Genomic DNA, 16,833 nt, shown 5'->3' with positions numbered 1-16,833 from the left:
TTTTAGTAGAGACGGGGTTTCACCGTGTTGACCAGGATGGTCTCGATCTCTTGACCTCGTGATCCACCCGCCTCGGCCTCCCAAAGTGCTGGGATTACAGGCTTGAGCCACCGCGCCCGGCCCTTGAGTACCTCTTATGTGGTAGGCATTGGGAACGAGAAATATAAAATCAGATACAGGACCCTCATGTAATTTCCAGGTAACCGAGGGTGGAGGACACTAATCAACTATTGACTCAAGGAGTGGCATATGTAATACTAAAAACGAGGCAGAGTGCTAGAGTCAGAAGTCATGTTGGGGGATGTGACCCTGTCATAGAGCTCAAGTGTTCTTGAAAACTGAGTTGAGGTATGGAGAACGTTTGGGAGTTAACTTTACGGAGAAGAGAAGGAAGAAAGAGAAGAAACAGAATTCCAGGAATAGGAAACAAATTCTACCAAGGCATTGTGATACAGCATGAGAGTTTGAATTCCTAACATTAGTCTAACATGATTGTGGTGCTGAGAATTGCCGCTGGTTTGGTGTAGGAAGAGATGGAATAAGTACGCAATAGTTAGAACTCACAGGGACTTCTAGGTTTTGCCATATAGTTTGGTGTTATTCTAAGGAAGATATTGAAGTATTTTAAATAGGAGGTTGTATTGTCAGCATATTACTTTTTAATATGACTCAGGTTGCATGATAGTGAGTGATTGAAATGGAGTAAGAGTTCCATTTCACCCACCAAGACCTTGTCATTGCAGTTATTTCGTATTTTAGTATCCTTGTATTAAGGTCATGAAAGTGGTGACTGAGAGAACAGGACAAACTTGAGAATTATTCAAGAAAAAGAAATTGGCAAGCCTCAGTGACATGAGAGAAAGAGAGGAAGGAGCAGCCTAGAGGTAAGAGAGAGAGGCTGATGACAAGATGACAACTGACTGAGAGCTTGCATAATTTTCTTGTATGGTGTGCCATTTATTGAGATATGAAACACTAGAAGATGGTTCCCTTTGTAGGGAAAGTTAATAAATTATTTTTATATGTCTAGTTTGAAATACCTTTGAGATATTCTATTTGATACATTAACTAGGCAGTGTGGTATATGTGTCTGATGATCAGGGAATGATCTGAGAGAGAGATGTAAATTTGATATGCATTGCTTCATAGGTGGTAACTGGAGCTGAAAGAATGGAAGAGATTAGTTAATTATGGTAAGGGAAGATACAGAGAAAATAAAGAAGACTGAAGTTCCAATAGTATAGGCAAAACAAGATTATAATAACTGAATAAAGAAATTAATTCAGATGAAAAATACTTTTCATACCTATTCATTTTTGGTAACATTTTATTTACTCTATCACTCTTACTTCACCCCCGAGAAGTAGGACTAGACCCATTCAAATCATAAATGAACACATACACACACACACACACACACACACAAACACACACACACACACACAGACACACACACACACACACACAAACACAGCTCTGTCGATATACAACTCTCTGGACTTTCCTGTGATCTGAGTTCAAGCCTCATGTAATGTTTGTCTTTCAGTCACAAAAATGAAGGCAAACTTTCTGCAGAGTGGATTACAGTTCCCAAACCTACTCTTTATCATCCTCACAAAATTTCCTGGAACAATATTATTACCAGACACTGGGCACATTTCTTGCTTCAGGTCCATGGTTTTCTGTTGTTTATTGAATACCTATAGGAAGATAGAAAGTAGTTGTCTTCATACCAGCTGGGTGCCGTGGTGTGCACCTGTAGTCCCAACTACTTGGGAGGCTAGACAGGAGAATTGCTTGAGCCTGGGAAGCAAAGGTTACGGTGAGCCAAGATCACACCACTGCACTCCATCCTGAGTGATAGAGTGAGATTCCATCTCAAATAATAATAATAATAATAATAATTATAAATGGAAATATGCAGAGACTAAAAAGGACCTCAGAAAATATTTTCTAATTTTGTAATGAAAATATGGTTGTTAAAAGAATGTAAACAATACACAACAACATAACAGGTAAAATAATTCTTCTCACTCTGTTTTATTTCTCAAACCTTCACTCCATAGTTAATAGTAAGAATTAGAGGTTAATGATAAAGTATATCTTCTGATTTTTTATGTTTGAAACTTACTTATTGATCACTGTTAGAAATAAGTGAACACTTCTATTTTGTGTAATAATCTTCTGCTCTCATACTTTGCACTTGATAATTTCTTTCTTGGATAAAATGATAAAATAAAAAAGCAACAGTGGGCTGGGTGTGGTAGCTCATGCCTGTAATCCCAGCACTTTGGGATGCTAAGGTAGGAGGATCACTTGAGGCCAGGAGTTCAAGCCCAGCCTGGGCAACAAAGCAAGACCCTGTCTCTACAAAAAAATTAAAAAAAAAAATTAGCCGGGCATGGTGGTGCATGTCTTCAGTACCAGCTACTCAGGAGGCTGAGATGGGAGGAAATGGGAGGGACCCTTGAGCACAGGAGGTTGAGGTTGCAGTGAAGCATTATCATGCCACTGTACTCCAGCTTAAGTGACAGAACAAGAGACTCTGTCTCAAAAAAAAAAAATACCTTCAGTGGAAAATCTTGTTTCATATATGAATCTTCTGAGTGAATGGGGTAAGCTTTCTTTTGTTTGTCAACTTTCTGTGTGAACCATTTTATATAAATTATTTTTCAGACTGTAAGAGTTAGGAAATTTAGACCTGTTCACTCAGGTGAAGACCAACAATATTGGACAGCACTTTCTTGTGATGTAATAATAGATTAAGCCATAAACAAGTTACAATACAATAAACTCACAAATGAGGGTCAAAGAGCTGTGATCCACCCAGGTCCATGACTTTCTTCCAGATGGAGTATTTAAGCTAATCCAGCAAAAGGCTGAAGGATTTAGGGAGTGCTGTAGAAAATTCTAAAGGGAACAGTAAATATTTTATGAAACCACTGACTGATTCTTATTGACAGAAGAAAATATCTTCTATGTGCTCCTTCTATGTGCTTGGCTCTGCACTAGAAGCTGGGAATGAATAGATGAGTAAGACATACTTCATGTTTTCTAATAGATCATAGTGGAGGGACAGACATGTGTTCCAACTACTGCAATACAACAGGGCGATCACTAAAGAAGAATTATTAATAGGTATATTAGCAGATACTAAGGCCGTGGAGTCAGACTGTCTAATTGGAGTCCTAGCTCTACCATTTACTACAATACATATTTGCATGACTTTTACTTCTGTTTTTCCCAGTCTTTAAAACTCAGGTAAGAACAGTAGCTTAAAGATATATTATTGTTTTGCTATTAAGTAATATTATTCAGCACTGCTTGCAAGTACTAAATGTTCAGTACATAAATGTTAGTCATTATTAAATAAAACTATGAAATAATATCTAGAAGCAAGAGAATTAGTAGGGAAAATGGAAGGAAGAAAGCAACATCTGAACTGATGTGGCATTTATTGCTTATAGCTCCCTCACGTCTCTTTTTCTATAGCAAGCAACCCCTGAGCCAACGCGTACATGGAAAGCCATCAGAAAGGCTGTATTTTCCACTCTACCTTTTGGCTAGGTGTGAAAATATGACTTACCTAATTTCTGACTACTAGAATAGAATGGAAGCAGTTTTTAAAATTGCATTTTAGGCTTTGGGGTACATGTGAAGAACATGCAAGATTGTTGCATAGGTACACACGTGGCAGCGTGATTTTTAAGTTCCAATCATGCCTTTAAAGAGTAGGGACATACCCTTCCATTCATTATTTTCTTCTTTTCCAGCAGTGAAAATGTGAGCATGGCTGTGAACCAAACCAGGACTAGGCAGTCAAGGGCAGCACCCTACTGATGGGAGAACTGAGCAGACACCTTATAGCAGTTCAATTATGTCAGAGAGACAAACTATTGCATATATTCTAAGACAGGTTTTTTCCCCCCCAGTAGTAATGTTTTGGAATCAGAAATGTTGTACCAATGACTTGCAGTAGTTTAATTGACAACTTTATTTTTGCTTTCTAATTGATATTAGCGTTACACCTTATAATTGAAAACATCTTAGATTCAGTAAAGGAAGTAAATATTTATCTTGTTTAAGCTATAGTTTCCTTCTCAGTCAGCTGCCGCTGAATTCACTTAGCATACTAAGTGCTATAGCTGTTTGTTGGAAAATGGTAATTAGGCAGACAAAAGAGATCATGGCTTTCCTCCACTGAATGACCTTTGCACTGTGTTAAAAACAACCAGTCGACGATATTTGCCTGGGTCTATTTTGAGCCTCTCTTTTCAGTTTCACTCATCTGTATATCTCTTCGTTGACAATTCTACCCCAGCTTAACAAACTTAGCTTTATAGTAAGGCGTGAAATTGAATCGTTTAAGTCTTCCATTCTGCTTGCTTTGGGTTTAGCTTGCTCTTCTTTTTCTGTTTGTGTGTGTGTGTGTGTTTTTTTCAAGTAGATGCTTGGATTATAAATTCTACATTATCTCTTTTTCACATACAAGCATTCAATATTATACATTTCCCTCTAAACTCTGCGTAAGCTAAAATCCATTAGTTTTGATGTGCTATATTGTTATTTTTATTCAACTCAGAACACATTTTAAAAATTTCCCCTGATTCTTCCTCTCTGGCCTATACATTATTTAAAAGTCTGTTTAATTTCTAAATATTTAGGAATTTTCCAAGTATCTTTCTTTTATTAATTTCAAGTTTAATTTTATGTTTTGAGATATACATTTGTATGATACCTATATTTGTAAATATTTGCAGTTTTTATGTCTCCAAATATGATCTCCACATGCAAGTTTCATGTGCACTTGAAAATAATGCATATTCCCTGTTGTTGGATAGAGATTCCTATAATGTCAATTACATCCGGTTGGTCAATAGTGTTGTTTAGTTCTTCTGTTTCCTATCTTTTTTTTTTGTCTATTAGTTTAGTTACTTAAAGAGGTGTTTACATGTCCAGCTGCAACTCTGAATTTGTCCATTTTCCCTTTTAGTTCTGTCATTTTTTGCCTTGGTTCATACACATTTATAATTGACCCTTGTTAAGAACCGTGGGGCCCAGAGAGTGTAATACTATTGGCTGAATAGTACTACTCCAAAATTCATTTGTTGAAGTCCTAACCCAGTATCTCAGAATGTGACTGTATTTGGAGACACAACCTTTAAAGATGTAATTAACTTACAATGAGGCCATTGGGGTGGGCCCTAATCCAATCTGACAATGTCCTTGTAAGAAGAAGAAATTTGGACACACAGAGACATCAGAGATGTACACACATTGAAGAAATGCCATGTGGAGGTACAGCAAAAAGGCAGTCATCTGAAAACCAAGGAGGGATGCCTCAGAAGAAACCAAACCTGCCAACACCTTGATCTTGAACTTCTAGGCTTTAGAATTGTGAAAAATAAAATTCTGTTGCTTAAGCTCCCTACTCTGTGATACTTTACTGAAACAGCCCTAGTATACAACTCCTTTATTTTTATATAGTATCCCTCTTTATTCCCAGGAGTGTGTCGGTTTTTGTGTGTGTGTCCTTTCATATACCTCTTACTTGTTTGTTGAAAGTTGTACACCTTCATCTTGTCTAGGACAGTGAAAATTGAGTTAAAATGCTTTCGTACTTGGAAATGAGCACACAGGTCCTTCTCCTGGGTCTTTAATGTGGGGTTTGACTTAATCATTAAGAGTGGGAGCCAGGTGTTGTGGCTCACGCCTGTCATTGCAACTGTTCATGAGGCTGCCATGGGAGGACCGCTTGAGACCAGGAGTTTGAGAACACCCTGTGCAACATAGCAAGATGACCATCTCTTAAATAAATAATTAAGCAGTGCAGCGGTGCAGGCCCTTCCAGAGACCGGGAGGGGTGGATTCCTTGAGCCCAGGAGTTCAAGTGAGCTGTAATCACATCACTGCAGTCAGCCGGGGTGAGACAGAGTGAGATCCTGTCTCTAAAAATACAAACAAAAAAGAGTTGGTTTGGGTTTGTGATTTGTTCTCGCTGTGATTATCCTCACTGTTTCACACACTTTAAATTCCTGTAATGATAGCTGGTGTTGAATATGGAGATTTGTTTGACAGAAGAATGTCTTCCTCATCCTGAGCATTTGAGTTTCTGTTTGCACAGTGCCTTGGAGAGGATTACTTTGCACATTCTTATTCCTCTCCTGTTTCTCTTCCACCAGCATTCTCTTTTACTTCTTTTCTGAAAATGTTATCTCGGTAGTGCAAGACAGTGAGTGGACAGGGTGATTGCTGTTCTCACTCTGACTCAGTCTTAGGCACTGAGTGAGTGCCGTAATCTTCGTGCTTGGCCTTCTCAGGTCTCTGTTGGCCCAGTGTGTATTCCTGCCCCTCTCACAGAAGTGTATTTTGTGTTTCTGCTTCCTTCTCCCACGTGCAATGATGTTTCCCAGTTCCCTAAGGGCAGTAATGGTTGTTGTCCTTCTTCCCAGCACACACACTTGTTCCATTGTGTAGATAGCAGATAGGGGAGAGGTGCTCTGTGGAATTTCATGCCCCCTCTGTATTATCCCTGTTTTCTGGCCCCCAGGTCTGCATCACATTGGACACAAAGAATTTCTGCTTCTTCCCAATCATTTCTGTGAGAAGCTGGTGGAGTTTAGAGAAATAGTCTGGGAGAGGTGGTGGGGTTCCCTAATTTCTGCACACCCCAGGAGCTTCACACTCAGTGCCACCATACACTCAGCCCTAATCCATCTTTCAGTGATCCAGGCTGAATTCTGAATGGTATCTGGTGTTGGATTTGATTACCCTAAATAAGTGTGGCTGGGTCTCCTCTCTTCCACATGTTCCTGTCACCATAGATTTTGGCCAGCTGGTTGCTCTACAAAGTTCATTCTTCAGTGGATTTGAAAGATGTTGAGAAGTTAATTTGACTATTTTCCATTATAAAAGTGGTAGCAGCATTTCTTTGAGGCATATGCAACATGGAAGTGAAAGCTGTATATCTCCCTTGCTTCTTTTTGTGCCTCTTTCCCTGCCCCTCCTTCTCCTTCTCCTTTTTCCTTTATCTTTCTTTATTTTATTTGCCATATGATGACACTTGGATACCTAGATGGACTAAAAATCCTTTTTTTTTTTTTTTGCCATTTTAACTTTACTTTACTTGAGAACTTGAGAATAATTGCTTGAAAATGATTTTACATTTCTTGGAGTAAATGTTCTTCTGTAACATATTTTATCTGTTTTTTACTTTTCTTTTTTGGGAGATGTTTAGAAATGGACATGCTTATGCATAAATCATATACTAATTCTCGTTTTAGGTTCTTCTTTACTCTTGAAAGGGAGCAATTGTGTCTGACTCATACATTATTTAGGGATAATGTGAAGAGGTAAAGCCTAAACTGGAGGAAGTAAGCTTCTGTCACGCCGTGTGGTTTTAGACCACCGTTCTCCTAAATCTGGTTTATTATTTGCTGAGAGACATGTTTTTCTGCCTTTTCACATTTTTCTCTTTGATTGTAAGCAGGAGATACATGAGATTCTTAGCGAAGTCATTCATTGCACAATTGCTCCGTGCTGTTATTTGTTGTTAATTCCTTTCAGAACGTTCTTTTTAAATTCTTTTGTGTTACTCCCTGCTTCCTCTTTCTTGTTCTTTAAAATTGAGCTCCAGAAGAACAAAGGTCACGTATTAATTTCTAATTTTCTAATTCCATTATTGATTTGGTTCATATTTTGCTGCACCTGAGAGAGTCTTACAGTTTGATATTTGGGGTACCACTGGTTTCACTGAAGATATTAATAGTTTACTTCTCTTTCAGTTTTTCTTATTGTGGATTTCTGTGAAACTCAGGAGGGACTTTTTCCCTCAGATGTCTCAGCAGCTGCCTTTTTCTAAGTTCTTTCAGATGGTTGATGTTCAACCAGGGTTGTAAAGCACTGCTAGTCATAGGGTTTGCAGAAACTGAGCTATTGACATAGATCGTGATTCTAACATACTGAGTCCCATGCTGAGAACCCTTATTTGATATTTCTAATTTAACATGTATATTGACCTTACCACTGAGAAGGTTTAAAGTACTGTCTAACCTTCATTCAGCAAAAGTTTAATTTAAATTAAGCCAGAATTAGCTACATGTTAGCTCTCCTCTGAAAATACTAAATCTAAGTAAGAGCTCTGTTCTGCATTCTCTTTCTGAGAACTTCATCCTTAATTTCAGAGGCCACGATATCTGGCTAAAGCCTTCATGAGCATTGCAATAAACATAGGTGCTGAAATCATATACTCAGTCTCTTAAATTTTGCAGTGGAATCTGCTAAGAAGCCAGGGTCACTTGCAGAGAAGAACTAGGTATAGAACATAAAATGAATTTCCCCTCCTCTTGCCCCCCCCAAAAAAACCTCAAAAGTAATCGTGTAATTCAACAATTTATTTAACTAATATTTGTATAGTTAATAGCACATGAAGTTAAAACTGTTTTTCCACACGGACATTTGCCAAATTTGTAGCACAAAAAATTCGCTGCAAATATGGGGAATGCTGTAATCTCTAAATGTTAAATCTCACCATAGCAGTAATGTCTTGTATCATCATGAGATATGAATTTTTCATGGCACGGTCATTTTGACTTTTGTTCCAAGATTTCTTAGTTTCAGCAATCCAGTAACATTTTCCCTTATGCACCTTCCAGTCTTTGGCGGGACATAATTTTTGAACAGTAGAAAAGTTGAAAGAAACTGGGAGAAAGAAAGACAAGCAATTAAACAAATGTGGAACTGTATCCTAATAATGTATGCTAATTGAAGGGTCTTAAATTGGGTTATATTATGTGCAAAACTTTCTTTGAAAAAAGTATGTGCTTTGTTCCAGGGTAGATTTGGAAAAAAAAAAAAGATGAATTGAAATCATGTGTATATTCATTCACTCATTCATCCTTTTTTCATTTAATTTATTCTTTTAAAAATATATCATGTGTTCTATCAGCCAGGAAATGCACCAGAAACAAGGATAAAACAATGAACATCCAAGCCTCAAGGAACTAAAAACTTTAAAGGGAAAATAGAAATTAAAAATTTTAGTTGTCCACTAACACATCAGAAATTTAGGGACTTTATATGACACTAGAGTAGTCATTCATAAGCAATATTTGTGCTGTAGATGGTCCCCCAAAATCAAATATGTTCATCTCTACAATCATACAAAAGGATCTTGACATCTAAAAATGTACTCTTACTGCCTTCATAATTTATAATATTTCCCAGCAAATTTAGATGAGGATACAGGGTATTCTAGATATACCAATAATTTAGTATTCCTGTAAATAAATATTCGTTACATACACAGACACACACATGACCTGAAGCCATTGAAGAGTAAACAAAGCCAGACAGATCCTGGAGGGCAGATGACACTTCAAAGAAGGTATGGCAGGGCAAAAGTTAATCATTTTTACAATCGTTAGCCTTAGGCCAATCTTAGTCCTATGTAGAGTGAGTAAAATGTCAATAAAAAACCTGCAGCCTTATTTTTTTTTTTTTTTGAGACAGAGTCTCGCTCTGTCACCAGACTGGAGTGTAGTAGCATGATCTCGACTCACTGCAACCTCTGCCTCCCGGGTTGAAGTGATTCTCCTGCATCAGCCTGCCCCAGAGTACCTGGGGCTACAGGTGTCTGCCACCACACCTAGCTATTTTTTTGTATTTTAGTACAGGCAGAGTTTCACCATGTTAGTCAGAATGGTCTCCATCTCCTGACCTTGTGATCTGCCTCCCAAAGTGCTGGGATTATAGGCATAAGCCACTGTGCTCCAATAATGGAGAATAGAGTTAGGAGGAACCACAGATGCTGAAAATGAAGAATCAATTCTATAAAATCAAAAACATGGAGGAGATGCTCTTAACTTCTGTGTATAATTTTTTCCCCTAAATCTCTGACTGATGCAAGCACAAGTCAGGTTACGGTAAGAATGAGAGAACTGGACTGAGGTTTGACCTGCTGCCCCAAAAATAGAGATTTAAATTTAAGTCCAACTACACCAGTTGCTTGCTAAGGAAGGAAAACTGGCCGAGTGCAGTGGCTCGCGTCTGTAATCCCAACGCTTTGGAAGGCTGAGGGGAGCAGATTGCTTGAGGCCAGTTTGAGACCAATCTGGCCAACATGGCAAAATCCCATCAAAAATACAAAAAATTAGCTGGTCATGGTGGTGCACACCTGTAACCCCAGCTACTCAGGAGGCTGACACATGAAACTTGCTTGAGCCTGGGAGGTAAAGGTTGCAGTGAGCCAAGATCATGACACTGCACTTCAGCCTGGGTGACAGAGCAACTCCATAAAAAAAAAAAAAGAGAGAAAAACAAAAAAAAAAAAAAAAGAGAGAGAGAAAAAGAAGAAAAAGGAAGAAAGAAAGAGAAAAAGAAAGAGAGAAAGAAAGACAACACTTTTTTGGAGAAATATATGAGAAAAGAGAGACTTCTCAATATAACTTTTACAATGTATGCTGTATAATCTCAAGTGACTTACATGAAAAACCAGAAAAATATGACCAATTCTAGAGGAAAGAGCCATCAATGCAGCCCAATATAAGGATGATGCAGAAGTTGGAAGTATCAGGAAAATATTTTAAAGCACCTGTTAAAACGGTGCTTAATGACGTGATCGAAAACATGCTTGCAAACAATGAAAAAAATAGGATGCCTCAGCAAAGAAGGGCAGTAGGAAAAAAAGAGCCAAATGAAATTTAGAACTGAGAAATAAAGTAAAATATTTTGTATAAAAACCATTACTGGGTATACTTAAAAGCAAGGATTTAACAGAAACACAAGTTAGTGGACTTGAAATTGTCCAATATGAAGAAAAATATTGGAAAACCTTCAGAGCTTCAAGGACTTGTGGAGTATTATTCAAACATATGACATGCATAGAATTGAAGTCCCAAAACTCAAGAGAAGAGAAAGAATAAGGCCAAACAAATTGAAGATATAATGATTGCATTTTTTTCCAAATTGTTTAAATCCATAAATTTACACTTTCAAGAAAATCAGCAAACCCTAAGCAAGGTAGATACAAAGAAATTTGTATGTATGAGTAAAATAGCCAAACTCCTTAAAAGTCAAAGATAAAAATCTTGAAAGCAGTTTTTGTGCATTACCTGCAGGAAAACAATTATGCAAAAATTCCTCATATTCATTATAAACCATGGGGGCTAGAATACAGTAAAAAAAATCTTTAAATTGTCAAAAGAAATAGTAACTGTCCACAAAGTATTTGATATCCAGTGAAAAATATTCCAAAGATTGTGGGAAATTTAAGGCATTTTCAGTCAACCAAAAGAATCCCTTGACAGCAGATAGTCACTATAGCTAATGTTAAAGGAAGTTTTTCAGGCTGATGGGTAATGTTTCCAAGTGATAAATATTCAGGGAAGAAGAGCATCAAAAATGGCAAACATCTAGATAAACATAAAAGTGAAAGGTAAGCAACACAGCTTCAAAAGACCTTTGGTCTTGCTTACAAATTATGTTCATACTGTTGCCTAGTTTACAAAGTTCTTTCTTAGACTGATGTAATGCACCTAAATCAAACTGTTTCTGAATAAGTGTACAGTTATTGTGAAAGGTAGAGCAGCTATGTAGCTGAAATATTTAAGACATATTTAATAAAAACTATTAAATAAAAACTACATTTTCATTTCTCTGATAGTCCAGATAGCTTGAAGCAGTGTTTCACAACCATTTTTATAACAGATATAAAAAATGGATTTCTAAAGTAAAACAAGATAAATAAATAATAGTTTATTTATAGTCTATCAAATAGCAACTTGGATTTGTATAGCTGAGGAACTTCAATGCATAAAAATATTAAGTTAGGGCATGCAAAGAAATAACTTCGGGAAAAAGTACACTGTTATTTGAAAATGTTTTCACTACAAGACAATTATAACCTGTAATAATTAGGTTAAACATATTGCTTTCCTTGTAAGAAATGAGGAAATCGCTAAAGGAAGGCACTTAGCTAGAAGCAGAACAGGGAGCAACATTTGGGTAAATGAGTTCAAAAGCAAAGTGTCCCTTCAGGGTAATAACCTATATATTGGTGCTGGGATTCTAAGGCCAAGCTCTGGGTTTACTGGAAGTTGATAGAAGAAATCTGAGACTTTCGTCAGCCTGAAAGCTTGAAAAGGGCCTCCAGACATCCAAATCATTAGCTACACCCTGCCTTCTTACAGATGACAATGCAATTAATCTCTGGAAGAAATCATCTTTAATTTTTCCTTATGAATCCCATTAATGGAGCTCAACCAAATTAAAAAAAAATGTCAAATACTTCAGGAAACAAGCCAACATATCAACAGGAAATATGAAGAATGAATTTGGTCACCAAGGACTTTAGATGTTTAAATAATCCTACATATTATAAATAATAATATTTAGATGATTTTAAGAAATAAAAGAAGAAATAAAAACTGATCACACAACAAAAAAACCCACCAAAAGCTAATAAGTTTGAAACTACATCCTTAGAAACAAAAACTGTTATCATTGAAATTAGAAACTCAGTGAATGAGAGCAGATTAGACACAGGAAAAGGGATAATTTGTGAATGGAAAGGTATATCTGAAAATATTGCTAAGAATTCAGCACAAACTGCAAGGACAAGATGTGAAGTTAGGTGAAACAGAGGATAGAAAGCAAAGGCCCACACTGCACGTCTAATTTGAGTCCCAGAAAGAAAATAAAAAGAAAGTAGAGAAAGAATTTGGAATGATGGTTGAATAGCTCAACTAAGTTTTACTTTACATATTTTAAGTCTATTTTGCTTTTTTAAGATCAAACACATTTAGATTTGGTGTACTTTCCTAATGAATTGAAAGTAAAACATTAGGAGAGGTGCCTTATACATTTGTAACAATAGAATGAGGATAAGAAAACAGATTTGGAAGCATTTAAAGCCAGAGCTTTATTTATTATCTTCCTGTGTTGCAGGTATAAGGACTATAAGAAAGTGCTTTTGCTTTGGGGATAGTATCTCACAAAGTTAAGAAAAATATTATGTTATATGAGATAGTTTTTAGATTGTAGTTGGGGGAGGCTAGTTAATAATTTAGCCATAGTGAATGAGTCATTCTAATAGAATTGTTTCAGGATGTTATAAAAAGATGTAATGTTTCAGTATAGAATTAAAATGTAAATTAAAAAATTAAAATCAAATAATCTAAGAAAATATAAAGGCCATCTAATGACATTTAAAAGTATGCAAATACATTCACATGAGATAGCAAAAGAAAGACTAACAAAATCACAATTTAAATGTTTTAATATGTAATAACATTAAAAAATTGAAAAACTATCTTCAATGAACATGAATTTTAAGAGGAAAGAAATTTAAACCCCAACCTGTACTTGTGTATACCCCAATAAAGAATAAAATACAATTATTTCAATGAAATACTTTTAAATTCATTTAAAACTCATTGTATAAACTCATTTGTCTCATTTTGCCTTGGTCCTTTATATATTAATATTTTTATCATAATTAAAACGAGTCCATGAAAAGCAGTGATTGAAATCATCCCTCTATTGTGATAGAGGTTTCTCCTCTATTCAGATATCTTCAAAGAAAATCGAGACTACTGTTCATGCTTGGTTACTCAGGAATTTGGTAATACAAAATAATATTACCTACTGAGGTGATTGTTCCAGATTTATTTTCCCCAGTACAGTTTTTCTCTTTGGTTCATTATCCAATTTAATATTGGATAATGAATAGTGTGTCGCACGGTGTTGAACCGGACAACGAATGAAAGAAGAAACATGTATTTCTAACTAGATACAAATCACAAAACCATTAGGTTGTAGTTATTCCATGAAGTCCAATAATATGGAAACTCCATATAAACAGTTAAATGACTAAAAATTTAAGAGAAAGACATCACTACTTTTTCCAAGGTTTAGAGTCTCCTTTGCACTTTTATTAACCTTAGCAAATGTTAACTTTAAGAGAATTGGAAAAAATATGACCAGAGGAATAAGCACTTGAATCTTTCCCTGGACCTGTCTTAATTACTTTAACATGCACAAAATGACCAGTTCTGGATATGACTCACATTTAGATAGTTTGTGTTTAGTGAGTTCCTACTAATTACATCAGGTGTCACCGGCGTGATGTTTGGTATGTTTTAGTTTCGGTTAATGATTGTTCCTGTGAGATTCTGCATATAAATGCTGCATGTATGAGATAGAGTCAGCCCAGAGTAATTTTTTCTGCAATGAAGAAAATATTTTTCTTTCTGCTGGCCATTTAGATGAAACTATCTTTGATAATTTACAGTCTCACAACAGTATATATTAGGTTATTAGTATTGACCATATAAAAACCACATAAACATATCTGAAAGTAATAAAAGTAAATATTTAATTGTGCTTGCCATGTCCAGGCATTAACACAGGATACCATATTCACAATATATTGAATTCATTTAATGTATTAAATATATAATCTCTAATTCTTATGTTGATACATAATACTTTTAATCCTTCAACATATATAAATCATAACATATTATATCCAATGCAAGAATTGTATTAGTGATGGAGCTGGGATTTGAAAACAGGTCCTAGGTCTCTAGGGCATCCATAAGCATTGTTGCCTTCTAGAAAAACTTTTTAAGAAGACATTTTATTTTTGAAATCTATTAGTAACACATCAACTTTAGTAGCAAAAAAATCTGTTTTACTAAAAAACTATGATTTTAGTAACAACAAAATCTATTGCCTTAACATAATAAAAAGAAATATATTGGGGTTTTTAATGCTAATTATTTTTGCTCCCCACCTCCCATTTTATAGCCCTAATTAGGCCAATGACTAGTTACATTAAAGCAGTTAAACCACTTATCTCTCTGGGCTTCCGCTTGGTCATCTACACTAGACTCAGCTGATTTCTGTAGTCCCTTCTAGCTCTAAAATTCTACAGCCCTGCCTATTTTCTTGTAATTGCTAATCCCATTCATAATTACTAACATAGTTCTCTAAGATCCAGTGACAGACAAATACTGCATTGACCTGTTCTAGGGGTTAGTTTAATCTGGAAGCCTGAATTGGAATATATGTCATCTGTATATTCTCTTTGTTCTATAGATATTTGTAAAGAACTTTACCCAAGCATTTATTCAACAAAACGTCAAAATAATTGCCATATGAATAATTGGGCTATGCTCAGTTACATCCAAAGTACACTAGTATAAATGTATAACGCTCAATTGAATTGATTCATTTTAGACAAATTTCTCACCTGTTGTCACAAGATTGACGATGCTTGGGAGTAGCTAATATGAATAAGCATACACAGAAATACAAGTTGTAATTTAATTTACTTTCTTCTGAACATGCTTTCAGAGACTTCTCAGTATATCCTACTACCAGTCTGCACTAGGAAATTCACTGCATGATCTTGGTCATAACATAAACAACTTATCTTGGCATTTATTTTCATTATCATTGAGATGAATTCGTAATACATATTTTATCACATGGTGAAATTCTATAGAAAATCTCTTTAATGGTGTATCAAATTTTACACTTTTTGTGAAGTCATACCATATTATTTAAGAACAATTTAAATAGCAAACAGTTACAACAAGTTATGAGAAAAATAATACTTTGAGATAAATAGTATTATTAATTACTTACCCAGAATGTTCAGTACAATTACGATTACCAGAAGGATAATATCATTGCACATACAGCGTTCACGTCAATTCCATGATGGTGAGAATCTACAAAATTGGATAGATTTCACTAGGAAACCCAGCAGGTGGTTCCTTAGAGATGGTAAGAGTTAGGAGAGAGCCAAATAAACTTTCTCATCTATCATGCTCCTGAGTTACTTTCCTTTGAAATATGTAGACCCGGCTTATTATGTTTTTGTTTGTTTGTTTGTTTTCACACAAAACACAAATACGTGTGTGTTCTCTGGTTTGAATAAATATGATTTTTTCCTTATGGGTTCACTGTACATATTCCCCAGTGTTGATCTTACTTATGATCACTGTCTGTGTCTCTGGATTTTCATATAATACTGTGAAATCCTCAAGATTCTCTAATAAACTTATTGACAATACCCACTTATTTGAGTTGATCCTTTCTGTTTCTTCTCTTATATCCATTTTTTTTGTGATATATAATTGTAAATACATAAAACCGTACATTTAAAATTAAAAGAATTGTTACAGATTATTTTAGTGCAATACCCATGTGTTAAAATGGGGATATTCAAGTTCACAGTCACGCAGTTACTTGTGAGCAGAGCTGATAGCTAACCTCATATCTCTTGAAAATCAGACTAGTGCTGCTTTCAGTATCCACACTATTTCATTGCATTTTGAGTACTACAAAGATAAATAAACCAAATAAAAGAAGCTGTATTTTTAGCTTTAGGCTGAAAGTTTAAAATAACAGTCTCTGGTACATAAAAGGTTACAGTACATTGTTTCCACCACGTATGTGACATAAAAGAACAATACACTGAGAAAGTACTGAAAACAGCTGATACTGAAACATAACTATATCAAGACTAACTGGAATATTTATTTGGTAGATTATTATTGAGTGCATTGTTTTATGTCTTAATTATTATTGTTATTAATTAAAACATCTTTAATAAGAATTTGTTAATTTTCAAAACATTAAAAGAAGTTTACATATTTTCACTCATCAGACAAAACAGTCAAAACTGTGGGAGTCAAATCAGTCACAGAGAATGTGGTGATATCACTACACATTTCCTTTCCTTCCTTCCTTCCTTCCTTCCTTCCTTCCTTTCCTCCTTCCTTCCTTCCTTCCTTCCCTCCCTCCCTCCCTCCTTTCTTTCTT

The 16,833-nt window shown here is 35.5% G+C and overlaps 1 protein-coding gene across 1 annotated transcript in view; it reads right to left on the bottom strand.

Annotated features, from left to right (window-relative positions):
* The window catches only part of CLECL1 (C-type lectin like 1), a 22,745-nt gene that overhangs the window by 2,211 nt on the left and 3,701 nt on the right, over positions 1-16,833 (bottom strand). Inside the window, 2 exon segments of the mRNA XM_017519012.2 lie at positions 5,183-5,319; positions 8,531-8,700. Of these exon segments, the coding sequence (XP_017374501.2) occupies positions 5,183-5,319; positions 8,531-8,700 (307 nt within the window).

Source organism: Cebus imitator, unplaced genomic scaffold (genome assembly GCF_001604975.1).
Source record: "Cebus imitator isolate Cc_AM_T3 unplaced genomic scaffold, Cebus_imitator-1.0 Scaffold721, whole genome shotgun sequence".
NCBI lineage: Eukaryota > Metazoa > Chordata > Mammalia > Primates > Cebidae > Cebus > Cebus imitator.
This window is presented reverse-complemented; position numbering and strand designations above follow the sequence as displayed.